The sequence below is a fragment of the Aspergillus pseudoviridinutans genome, assembly GCF_018340605.1.
Source record: "Aspergillus pseudoviridinutans IFM 55266 DNA, scaffold_3, whole genome shotgun sequence".
NCBI classification, from domain to species: domain Eukaryota; kingdom Fungi; phylum Ascomycota; class Eurotiomycetes; order Eurotiales; family Aspergillaceae; genus Aspergillus; species Aspergillus pseudoviridinutans.
The window spans coordinates 1,080,632-1,093,285 of NW_025091283.1; the positions used below are offsets into that span (position 1 = coordinate 1,080,632).

The 12,654-nt window shown below is 51.3% G+C and overlaps 4 protein-coding genes across 4 annotated transcripts; 2 read left to right on the forward strand and 2 right to left on the reverse strand.

The window, feature by feature from the left end:
- Window positions 1-950: 950 nt before the first annotated feature.
- Asppvi_004127 (phosphoribosylformylglycinamidine synthase) lies at window positions 951-5,039 on the forward strand (the record flags this gene model as incomplete). Its single annotated transcript, XM_043300083.1, has 1 exon — window positions 951-5,039. The coding sequence occupies one exon, from the start codon at window positions 951-953 to the stop codon at window positions 5,037-5,039; it is 4,089 nt and encodes a 1,362-aa protein (XP_043156018.1).
- A 389-nt stretch (window positions 5,040-5,428) lies between these two features.
- Asppvi_004128 (putative gamma-tubulin complex component GCP5) lies at window positions 5,429-8,187 on the reverse strand (the record flags this gene model as incomplete). Its single annotated transcript, XM_043300084.1, has 2 exons — window positions 5,429-8,059; window positions 8,116-8,187. 2 exons carry the CDS (start codon window positions 8,185-8,187, stop codon window positions 5,429-5,431), a joined length of 2,703 nt encoding a protein of 900 aa, XP_043156019.1.
- Window positions 8,188-8,552: 365 nt separating this feature from the next.
- Window positions 8,553-9,950, forward strand: Asppvi_004129 (glycosyltransferase family 15 protein; the record flags this gene model as incomplete). Its single annotated transcript, XM_043300085.1, has 4 exons — window positions 8,553-8,706; window positions 8,797-9,060; window positions 9,117-9,735; window positions 9,794-9,950. The coding sequence occupies 4 exons, from the start codon at window positions 8,553-8,555 to the stop codon at window positions 9,948-9,950; spliced, it is 1,194 nt and encodes a 397-aa protein (XP_043156020.1).
- Window positions 9,951-10,631: 681 nt separating this feature from the next.
- On the reverse strand, window positions 10,632-11,500 carry Asppvi_004130 (cytochrome c oxidase subunit VI; the record flags this gene model as incomplete). The annotated part of the gene is made up of 4 exons (XM_043300086.1): window positions 10,632-10,750; window positions 10,827-10,944; window positions 11,086-11,131; window positions 11,307-11,500. 4 exons carry the CDS (start codon window positions 11,498-11,500, stop codon window positions 10,632-10,634), a joined length of 477 nt encoding a protein of 158 aa, XP_043156021.1.
- Window positions 11,501-12,654: the final 1,154 nt, after the last annotated feature.

A 12,654-nucleotide genomic window follows, 5' to 3' on the forward strand; every position in this document is an offset into this window, starting at 1 on the left:
TATGCATTCGCTCGAGAAGTTATACGTCTTGTCATTATTATATCAGATAATTACTGGAAACCCTTGGCTTCTGTGATCGAGCCTCAAAGATAATAGAAACCGCACACAAGGTTTGAAGTGAAGTCTGTGCTGATTCTGAATATACGGAATCAGGGTTAAATTGAAGGCCCTATAAAGCCCGCATTAGATAGATCGACAGTCAAGGCTGACGATCTAGGCCTTTTGTGTCTGTACCTCCACAAGATTCATACTCCGTACTTTCTTGCGAATTCTGGCATGATATAAAACGTAGTTTACTCTAGATCTCATATCATTGCCTGGCATTCTCTTGTCGAGAGCACTTTCTGTGTTAAGAAGACCGGTTCTGCTTCCCCATGTCTCACAGATCTCCACTAAATAATGCGGGATAGTGGGCACAAACGGTAGATCTCCTCAGTGCCGTGAACATCGAGGTTCAGTAGTAACAAACTCTCATGGCGCTTTTGAAAATAGAGCACAAGACGTTGCACAAGATGCAAATGATGTCGACTCCCAAGACGGAACCCATGAGCTTTTGATTTCTTTCAAGCACAGAAAAAGACGTGTTGTATCCTGAGGCATCCACGGGCCCAGGTTTCTCCGAAAAGTCACATGACTGATAAGCTCAGAGCGTTGGGCGATAAGCCGGAAAGGGATTAGCGCGGGGTTGGAATTTCGACGCCTCCCAAAAAGACGAGGTGACTCGAATGTGAGTAATTTTACGACGGCCAGCAGCTCAACGCCCCGTCGCTGTGGTGCTCCAGCCGATTCTTCTCCTTAGAAGTGTCTCTTCGGCACTTCTGTGAAGACTTGAGAAACACACATCCTTCTTTCTCATCTTCCTGTCTCCCTGTCTTCCTCAGGTTCGCCATCCTGTTGCCCGCGGAAGCAAAAAAAAACTAATAGAAGGGGACAACAGGTGTCACGTCACAATGGCCTCCACATCCACCAATTCCACATACTTGGCCATCCCAGGCTCAGTTGCCTTCTCTCACTCTCGTGGGCGGGCAATTGCAGCCAGCATCGGGGCCCAGGATGTTCGAGCTCAGTGGATCCACTACGTCCACGCTGAACGACCTTTGGATGCTCTGCAACAGGGCGTCTTGGAGCAGTTGCTCCGTTACGGCGATATCACCGATGTTCCCGCCTCATTCAGCCCCGAGGACGGTTCCTTCGATGTCTTCTATGTCTTTCCCCGCACTGGAACGATTTCCCCTTGGAGTTCCCAAGCTACTGGTATCTCACATGTTTGTGGCTTGCGTAAGTACGTGAAGCGCATTGAGCGGGGTATCAAGATCTCATGTCTTCGCGAGAAGACACAAGAGTTCAAGCCTGGTTTCGAGGATGTTCTGCATGATCGGATGACCCAATTGCTAAGCCAAACCGAGCCCGACCTGCACCTGATGTTTTCCGAGCATGCTCCTCAACCCCTCGAGACGATCCCCCTTCACGGTAGCGACAAGTCTCCCAAAGAAGTACTACAAGAAGCGAACAAGCGGCTGGGTTTGGCATTGGAACAATCAGAGATTGACTATCTCGCTGATGCTTACGGGCCCAATGGTCCTCTTGCTCGTGACCCTACTGATGTCGAACTGTTCATGTTCGCTCAGGTCAACTCGGAGCACTGCCGTCACAAGCAGTTCAACGCTTCCTGGGTGATCGATGGCAAGCAGATGCCAAACAGTCTCTTCGCCATGATTCGCAACACGCATAAAAAGCACCCCGACCATACTGTTAGCGCCTACAGTGACAACGCCGCAGTGCTTGAGGGACCCAACGCCGCATTCTGGGCTCCTGACCCATTCACCGGCGAATGGAACCACACAAAGGAGGTCGTCCACTTCCTGGCTAAGGTCGAAACTCACAACCATCCTACTGCCGTTTCCCCTTTTCCTGGCGCTGCCACGGGCTCGGGTGGAGAGATTCGTGATGAGGGTGCAGTCGGCAGAGGCTCCAAGCCCAAGGCCGGTCTTTCTGGATACTGCGTTTCTGATCTTCTGATCCCGGATCTGAAGCAGCCTTGGGAGCTCGATGTTGGCAAGCCCAACCACATTGCAAGCAGCTTGGATATCATGTTGGAGGCTCCCATTGGCAGTGCTCACTACAACAATGAGTTTGGTCGTCCCTGTACACTTGGATACTTCCGTACTCTCCTCACACAGGTTGACGTTGGTAACGGACAGACTGAGGTCCGTGGTTACCACAAGCCTATTATGATTGCTGGTGGCGTTGGAACAGTCCGACCACAGCATGCTATCAAGAAACCCGAGACCGTCAGGCCCGGCTCCTACCTCGTTGTTCTGGGAGGCCCTGCCATGCTTATTGGACTGGGCGGAGGCGCCGCTTCCAGTATCACGTCTGGTGAAGGATCTGCAGACTTGGACTTTGCTAGTGTCCAGAGAGGCAACGCTGAAGTGCAGCGCAGAGCTCAGGAGGTTATCAATGCTTGTGTGGCCATGGGTGAGAACAACCCCATTAAGTTCATTCATGACGTTGGTGCCGGTGGACTCTCCAACGCGCTTCCCGAGCTGATTCACGATTCCGGACTGGGTGCTACTTTTGAGCTTCGTGAGATTGATAGCGCCGACAAGAGCATGAGCCCCATGCAAATTTGGTGCTGTGAAGCCCAAGAAAGATATGTCCTCGCAGTCGGCGAAGAAAGCATGAACAAATTCACCGCCATTGCTCACCGTGAGCGTTGTGGTTTCTCAGTGGTTGGCCGTGGTGAGGGTGGCTCTGAGGAGGACAAGAGACTTATCCTCCTTGACAGAGACTCCACCGAGTATCCGAAACCCATTGACCTTCCTTTGTCAGTCCTCTTTGGCAAGCCTCCTCGGATGACAAGGACAGTGGACTCCCGCAAACTGAAACTTCCCGCCGTCGATGCAAGCCTTACCAGCTACCTTCCTTCCCTTGCGCCGAACCGCGTCGAGCTGATCAGCGAGGCTGCCAACCGTGTCCTTTCTTTGCCTGCTGTAGGCTCCAAGTCTTTCCTGATCACAATCGGCGATCGCACCGTCGGTGGTCTTACTGCTCGGGACCAGATGGTTGGAAAATGGCAAACCCCCGTCTCTGACGTTTCCGTCACGGCCACTGCGTTGGTTCAGGGAATGAAGACTGGCGAAGCCATGGCCATGGGTGAGAGGCCAACTCTTGCTCTTATTTCTCCGGCCGCATCAGCTCGGATGGCAGTTGCGGAGTCCCTCATGAACATTGCGGCTGCGGACTTGGTCGACCGCCTGAACCATGTCAAGCTTTCTGCCAACTGGATGTCCGCCAGCAATCACCCCGGTGAGGGAGCCGCTATCTACGAGGCAGTTGAGGCTATCGGTATGGAATTGTGTCCTAAACTTGGCATCAGCATTCCCGTTGGAAAGGACTCCATGTCAATGAAGATGAAGTGGACCGATGAAGCCACCAAGGAGTCCAAGGAAGTCACCGCCCCTATGTCCCTCGTTATCTCTTCCTTCGCGCCCGTCGGTGATTTCCGTAAGACCTGGACACCAGCCCTCCGCAGTGTTGAGGATGTTGGTGATACCGTTCTGATGTTCGTTGATCTCTCGTTCGGCCGCAAGACCCTGGGCGGCTCAGCCCTCGCTCAAGTCTTCAACCAGGTTGGAGACGAATGCCCCGATCTCCGCGATGTGGAGATTTTCAGGGACTTCTTCGACGCTACTCAGCAGCTCCAGGAGGCAGGCATCGTTCTGGCCTATCACGACAGATCCGATGGTGGTCTCTTCACTACTCTTGCCGAGATGATGTTTGCCGGACGCTGCGGTGTGGAAATCATGTTGGACAACATCTGCCCCACCAATAGCACACAAGATCTTGTGTCGACCCTCTTCACAGAAGAACTGGGTGCGGTCTTCCAGGTGCGCAAAGAGCATGAGATTCAGTTCCGCTCTTGCTTTGCCACCTGCGGTCCCCCTGCTGGCCTGATCCACAAGATCGGTCGTGTTTCCGAAAGGCCGAAGCAGAACCTCGCCATCTACCACAAGGCCAGTCTGGTGTACCGCAACAACCGCGCCAACCTCCAGCAGACCTGGGCTACCACCTCGTATCACATGCAGAAGATCCGTGACAACGCTGCCTGCGCGGAACAGGAATTCTCGAACATCCTGGACGATACCGACCCCGGTCTGTCATGGAACCCCACCTTCGACCCGAAGGACCGGGCCATGCCCCTTTTCACCAGCCTCAAGTCTCCCTTCAGCAACAAGCCACGTGTGGCCATCTTGCGTGAGCAAGGTGTTAACAGTCAAGCGGAGATGGCCTTTGCCTTCAATGTGGCTGGATTCTCCGCCGTTGACGTTCACATGACCGATATTATCTCTGGCCGCGTTTCTCTCTCCAGCTTTGTCGGTCTTGCCGCCTGTGGTGGTTTCTCATACGGTGACGTTCTCGGTGCCGGCCAGGGTTGGGCCAAGTCAGTCCTGCTGCACGAGAATACCCGCACTGAGTTCCAGAGCTTCTTCCAGCGTCCCGACACATTTGCCCTCGGTGTTTGCAACGGTTGCCAGTTCCTCTCCCGTCTCAAGGAATTGATTCCTGGCGCATCCAACTGGCCCAGCTTCGAACGCAACGCCAGCGAACAGTACGAAGGCCGTGTCTGCATGGTCCGTATCTCGGATCCCGACCCTGCCAATCCCAGTGTCTTCCTCCACGGCATGAACGGCTCCTCGCTCCCTATTGCTGTCGCCCACGGAGAAGGTCGCGCTTCATTCGCTGCAGCTCCCGGCACCTCAGCTCAAGATTTCGTGCGTGAAGGCTTGGCGCCCGTCCAGTATGTCGATAACGCCACCCTCAAGCCAACCATGAAGTACCCATTCAACCCCAACGGCAGTCCCGAGGGTATTGCCGGTATTCGCAGCGCCGATGGCCGTGTCCTCGCCATAATGCCTCACCCCGAGCGGACCGTGATGGGCGGTATTGCCAGCTGGCTGCCTCCTAATGCTGGAGACTGGGGTGACATTGGTCCATGGGGTCGTGTGTTCTTCAGCGCCAGAAGATGGGTTGGCTAAAAGTGTGGATTTTGGTTGCGCCTTTTCCTTCTTTTCCTCTGGTGGTCCAAGATCGGGCGTGATGTACAGCGAAAACCAAAATCATGGGGAGGTTACTACTTCGTTTTGGTATATAAAATATCTACACCTTATGTTCTGCATGATGAGTCCGATGCCTTAGGATGATCGAATCAAATTGTTATGATTAATTCAACAGGAATACAAGCATGTTCACAGCGTTTCTCAACCTTGAATTACGAATTCTTAACCCCTCTTGAGCAAGTTATAACACTCATAATCTAGTTATGCAAACCTCTAAACCATTGAACAGCAAAACAACGTGGATATCATAGCAAGGTATCATTATAGTAGAATCATGGCGCCTCTTTCTTTTAAGGTCAAGTAGGGCACTAAACAGCCAAACGCTTCTTGCGCCACTCCAGCTTCTCGGCCAGAATCTCCCAACTGATCTGACCATCCACACGTCCCACACCCTTCAGACCAGCGGTCAGAAACGCAAGCAACTGGTCAAAGTGACCTTTGATATCCCTCAGTCGATGCGCGTAGGGTGCCTCGTAAAAGGAAATGCTGGTGGTATTGCCAACATCCTCGTCCGACTCATCTTGGGTATCGGCGTCGTCATCGTCATCGTCATCATCACTTTGTATCGCGTCGTCGTGGTAGGCATCTTGATGCTTCCTCCTGAGACTGTTCTTGCTTTGAGAAAGCTTGGCATATTTGGTCGGCGTTCTCTGATCGAACATCTTGTCCCCGTAGCGTGTCGCTTGGATGTCTGCGAAGTACAAGCAGAGATCTAGGAGGTTGATCGTTGCTTGGTGAAGAGGTGATAGATTGCTGGAGAGGAGGCACTGGTTTTCCATGGAAGACATGTACGCGCGATGCGCTGCGATCATCGCGTCGACGTCCTTTGTTGCGGAGAGGGACTTGCGCAATGACTCTGTCGTTGTGGAAATGACAAAGTCCGTAATGTGGCTGTAGAGGGTGTTTAGGAACCACAGCATGTGGTGCCGAAGAGAGTAGCTCAATGCGTTGCTGCTCCTGTCATGGGAGAATTCGTCCGTCTCATCGGTGTACTTCAGACGCTGTTTGACGATCAAGTGTTTTGCTCGGCGGATTTGCATCAGGAATGTCGAGATGCGCTGGTAGCTGTGGATGGCGTCTTTGGGGATAATGTTTGCAATGGGCCAGGGGAGGATGTAATCGAATGAGATGGTTCTGAGGGCCTTGACTGAGCGGCTGCGCCCTTGCGGATCCTGGTGCGAGCGGACAATTATTCTTGAGTGGTCGATGAAAGACATGCCGCTAAACGCGCTCTGTGCGAGTTCGGTGAGAAGATACCTGTCGCTCCAGGAGCCTCTGCCGCGGTCCATGAGGTCAAAGACCTTGTTGTCGATAATAGCTGACACACTGAGGTCCTTGCAGAGGTAGATGTGTTCCAAGGCTTGCAGTGATTTCCACAGTCCACATTGCTGGTCAAGCTCTTTTCGCAGCAGATCGGACGCAAAGGAGTGGTTAGCCTCGACGAGCTTGTCTATAGCGGACTCGCATATGGCGGCAAAGGGAAGGCAGAGTAAAGAGCTTGAGTCACCGCCGTAGATTCTTTCCAAGGTGAGGGTATTCGTCACCGAGCTTTCGAGTTGCTCCAGAGCATTCAAATGTTGCAGAAAGACCATGCTTTTACCCGCAGTGAAAATCTTTTGAGCAACGGGCTTCATAAAATGTGGAAGCCCAACTGTGTCGTCCGCAGCGTACCATCCGTGCCAAAGCGACCTCAGATCTTTATTGCCGCGTCGGTCTATGATAAAAGATATCCCTTCTTTTGAGTCCAGTCGTCCCTCCTCCATCCAACGACGGATCGGACGAATGTAGGTTTCGAGACATGAAAAGAACAAGTTTGCCAGGAATCTGAACTCGTCATCGTCCCCTGTAGCTTGCTTCATGCATACCACATCGTATAGTAGGTCAAGACACCGTAAGCCGTCGTCTGGAGTGTTACACTTGAGATTGGAGATTAAATCGGCCAGAAGCACGAGCATCGCTGATGCGCTGCGGACATCTTCGGCCAGCTGTAGTAGGCTGACGGGAAAAGGCGCTCCTTGCGAAATGCACTGAGTTTGCACTTCCGACAGAAACGAGTCGAACTGGTTTAGGCGGTCCTCAACACATCGGTGGAAGGTTTGCATATAGGGAACAACCTGGGTGATCTTGATGAAGCGTCTTATAACATCTATCTTTGCGCCAATCATGCTGAATGACCGCAAAAGCGAGGACAGGGCCTCGGTCGACGTATGTGTAAGAGTATACCGTCGATCGACCTCGATGCTGTCATCGAGTCGCCAAAATAGAGACGTGGGCAAACCCTGCAACATGAACAATGTCTCTCTTACAATTTGAAGCTCCGTGACCACACGGCAGGAGAAGTTATCGACTTGGTTGGATTCTGCGCGCTTTTTAGGCCTCCAGAATTGAGCTTCCCTAACAGAGTCCACAAGAACCACATCCATTCCAGGAGAAAAGACTTCGTCGGGAATTTCATAATCTTCTTCGGAGGCAATGGGACTGGAAGGTAGAGTCTGTGGGATTGAGGCGTCACTGCGCCCCGAAGACACAAGATCATCATCTTCCTCGGATGAGGAATCTGCGCCGAAATTTACACATTCCCAGATATCTTCATCACAATACGCGGATCCAGAGGCATCCAACTCCGTCCAAGAGAGTTGCTTCGAGTCTTCATCAACCTTGGGCTTTGGAAGTCGGTCTACCCGCGAAAACACAGCAGGGCGAGCAGAGAGCTGCAAGAGGAAAGATAGTATTTCAGGAAACCATGAGCTATGGTGTTCATCTAATTCAGTCAAGCGACTCCGGAGTGCGTCCGCCAGATCATCTTTATTGAGAACCTGGAATTTCTCCTGCAGGCCCTCTAGCTGCTTTGAGACCGCAAACTGGTCAGTCCGGCCATGAGAGGCGGATTTGAACGTGTCTTCGACACGATGCTTTAGATTTTTGAGTCGTGACGTATTCTAGAGGCTAATGTTAGTGACAGCGGAGCGCTCAAAGTAATGATAGTACCCCATACAGTCGGATCGATCTTTGTGATAGCCAAAATTAGCTCATCCGTTAGCGCACCAATCTCCTCGGGGAGAGTCATCTCGACGCGTGTTGCATTTGCAACAAGTCAGCGTAGAAGTTGGAAGTCAGGCGGAATATTCCCCGATGATCCCCCATCGTTGTTTCATCGACAACTCCTTCTGGTGGCGCCTAGGACCTTGGATCGAGCCGGGGTTACGCGGCATCCAGGCCTGTAGTCTAGACGTCAAGACGAATCTCTCTCTCCGTCTGCTCCGCGAAGCGTGACGTGTTGCACATTTATTACGACGCTATTCCTCTTCGGGATAAGTGGCATCTGGTCCGCCAGAGACAAGAGTCGCCAAGCGGAGGGAGGAAGTCGACGACTGCAGCCAATTTTCCTCTTACTTCCCCCTGGCCATCGGTTTTTGCAATCAAGCAGTCAAGATGGCCGTGGCGAGGCCTATACGCATGCTAGGTGCAGCATGCATCCTACTGTGTCTCTTTCTGATCTTTCAGGTCAACCAAAGTCACGGCCCATCGTTCATTAGTAAGGGGTCAAAAGAGTATACTGGAATGAAAAAAGATCCCCTTTTAGATCGTGAGTCTCACTCGAGTTTTTCTTGCGGACCTGTCTTGTAACTACTCAATTCCGCGTCTCTCGCATGTACTGATGAAATTGCATTTGCAGCGACCGGCGAACCCGAAGGTCATTTATGGCGAGCCGAAGGCAACGACTATGCCCCCGACAGCGCCCAGTCCGCCCGCACGAACGCTGCTCTCATTTCCCTCGTCCGTAATGAAGAGCTGAACGATCTTATTCCGACGATGAAAGACTTGGAGCGGACCTGGAATTCCAAATTCAACTACCCCTGGATCTTCTTCAATGACAAGCCCTTCACGGAAGAATTTAAAAAGCGCACACAAGCAGAGACGAAGGCAAAGTGCTATTATGGTATTTGCGCCCGATCTTATTTCTAGTCGATGTAACAAACCTGACAAAACGTCCAGAGCAAGTGCCAAAGGAACACTGGGATCCTCCGGAATGGATCAACATGGAACTCTTCCGCGAGTCTGCGGCGATTCTGACTGAGCAGAAGATCCAGTACAGCGACAAGCTCTCGTATCACCAAATGTGCCGGTGGAACAGTGGCATGTTCTACAAGCATCCCGCTCTTAAGAACTACAAGTACTACTGGCGGGTTGAGCCGAAGGTCCAGTTCTTCTGCAACGTTGATTACGATGTATTCCGATTCATGGAGGATAGAAACCTCACGTATGGTTTCACCATCAATCTTTTCGACGATCCCAAAACTATCACCAACCTCTGGCCAGAGACTAAGAAGTTCCTGGCTGCAAACCCCTCTTATCTTTCCAGCAACAACATGATGGGATGGTTGACGGACAACACACTGCGGCCAGACCACACGGAGGCGGCGAATGGATACTCTACCTGCCACTTCTGGTCGAACTTTGAAATCGGTGACTTGGATTTCTTCAGAGGAGAGCAGTACGATGCCTACTTCAATCATCTTGACCGTGCGGGTGGTTTCTTCTACGAGCGATGGGGCGACGCTCCAGTTCATTCCATTGGTTTGGGACTGTTTGCTGACGCAGCCAAGGTTCACTGGTATGTTATTCCTTGATCGAGTCAATGCTCAGAGCTAACTTTCACTTTCTTCCCAAAGGTTCCGGGACATTGGATACAATCACATTCCCTACTTCAACTGTCCCAATTCACCAAAGTGCTCTAAATGCACCCCTGGGCAATTCTACGCTGGCGCACCCTTTCTCGCCAAGGAAGACTGCAGACCCAGCTACTTTAAGCATGTGGGGATGCATTAACCCATCAATGTTTCTTTCTCAATTTCTGAAGATTCATCATATGGCTTGCAATGTGTATAACTGCAGAAGCAGCTGTCATGACCCACACCATTCTATATCATACCCAGCATTGATGACGATGAGTGCTTGAAAACCCTTTTGTCAAGATCATAGTGGCGTTCCCAGGGGGTGGTTCTGAGTTTTTTGTTGTACCTTCTTTGTCTTAATACTTGTCATTTATATGTCAGCCGTGTGTTGCTACCTTGAGGGGATCGCTGGACCGGCCTTCATTGTATCTATATTCTTATATCGAACTCGATCTCCATGTACTAAGAAATTAATGGGATTTGTGCATCAAAGACTTCGTTGCTTCTGTCGAATGTACGTTATGAGTTCGGGCCTTTACTTGGTGACAGTAGAAAAAGAACAACCCCTCAGATTCCTTCGCTACCCCCCATAGTACAGAGTACAAGCAAACGTCACAAGCTTTATAATAATAGCACTGGTATAGAAAAGCACATGTGCACCTCCATTCAACCCCCGAGTCGACAGCCTCCAGGTCAGAAATGGACAATTAAGCAACCAACCAGACCGTGGAGACCTTCTCCAACTGTATTCTAAAGTATGTATACAGCTTTCCTATCTTATCAACTTAACAAAGAGACAGAGTTCTTGCGGGCGTTTTGTCTGGAACAAACGCATCTATTCCTCGTTGGGGTAGAGCTCCTCCCGCAGAGCAACACCGAGCTCCTGGCGCAGACCCTCCAGGCTCTCGAGGTACTGCTTGTACTGGTCCTGAGTCTCAACCTTGGCCTTGATACCTGTTCAAGCACAATAACATGAGCGTCTGTATCTGTATAAAGTAAAGCAGTGGATGATATTGGAGCAGAGGCGCACCTTCAAAAATCCGGACGGCAGTGGGGAAGTCGTTCACACGGCGGGCAGCCCTCAGGGCAGCGGAGAGGACCTCGACGGAGGGGACGAGATCGTAGGCAAAGCAGTTGTTGAGGTTACGCTGTAGCGGATAATTGATCAGCATCACATATCACGGAGAGAAGGCCAATGCAAATTGCTAATCTTCATCATATGATTTCGAGAGCGGATGATGATGTGACACGAATTTGCCGTACGTGCGAGCGGATCAGGTCAGGCTTACCTGGAGCTCGAAGACATCCTGAACACCGTCGAATTCCTTCTCGAATCTGTCCAATGCCGAGTCAGTGTGACAATCTCCCAGAATTAACCGGCTGCTTGTCCAAGACGGGAATCGGCATCACAAGCATTATCCGATCCGGGGGAGAAGTTCCCTGCGATCGCCCTTTTGTGCCTTTCCTCGCTCAAATCGCATCCAATGGCTGGCTAATGGTGATAGCATACCTAGCAGAGAACTCCTCGTATGTCTCATCCTCGTGGGCACCGGACAGACGCTTGGTGGTGGTGCTGAAGCTAGGACGGTTGAGGGCCAGAGCAGCCGGGGCCTGCACGCGGGACCGGGGGAATTGGGGAGCTCTGATGAAGCCGGAAGGGCGGACGGCGCGTGTCGCAATACGGAAGATAGACAGGGACGCCATTGCGAGAGGAGTGAAATGGGAGAGGAGGGTGGTTGAATTGACGTGCTTTTGGGGGGAGTGGAGGACGACGGCAAGACGTAGACGAGGTTGGAAGTCAGAGGACAAGCCGGCTGCCGCTAGGATTTTGCGGGTGGTGTGAGGTTGTGGATGCCTCAGGTTTTCTCCGGTCGCTGTCATGATTGACCACACCTGGTCCATTTGCGGCTCCCGTGCATGCCCGACGCTGCGGCTGCCTCAGGCATACAGGCTGCGATCCGGCTTTGATTGCATTTTGTCGTTTCTGATTGGGCAGTGAATAGTCAATACAATTGGAGTATCTGATTGGTCAATTGTTATATCATCGCTTCCCAGTCGCTGGGCAGTTCTCGATGGACGAGATCTTGATTACTTTGACTACAGCAAAATCCTCGGTGTTGACCATGGTTATTCTGCGTTGAGTCGATGACTTCATTCACCGTTGTATCATATGCAACAAACAATTAGCCGCACCAGCCTTTCCAGTGTAACTACCGTGCTCATAGCTTTATTCTGAGAACAGGCCAGCATTTTTCACATCTAGATAAATAGTGGAAAGTCATCAAGCTACCTACTGTATGTATGTCATCCGTCCCATGCTGTCAGGGGAAAGTCTAATCTTTGAGAATCAAAATCGAGCCAATCAAATCATCTCTGCTGAGTTTCATTGTGCTGTCGATGCAGCTGCCCGCGGACAAGCCCAAACCAGCTGCAAGAATATGTTCCAATAGCATAACCCATATTGATACGCATTTTGACTATCACGAGAACATGTTAATGCCTTTTAGCGGGTTTCAGGGCCGGATGTCAGATTCGAAATCCATACTCCCTCCTATGGAATTCTAAAAGTTCGGGATGCTCAAGCGTTCTGAGCGACATTTTGCTGCGTCGAGGTTTCGGCAGATGCGAAGCACTGCATGTCTGAAGTCCACATGGCCCAGCTTGAACCCGACAATACAAAACCTACAGTATCTAGCCACTCATTGCATACCTTAAGGTATCAATGCAACGGATGTGCAGTAGGTGTCGAACATCAAGTGAATGTAACATAATGCCTAGATCTACTCCGTACTCTGTACTCCGTAATCATTTGGCGGTTGAAACCTAGAGTGCAGCATAAGCATCACATCGCAAGCCTC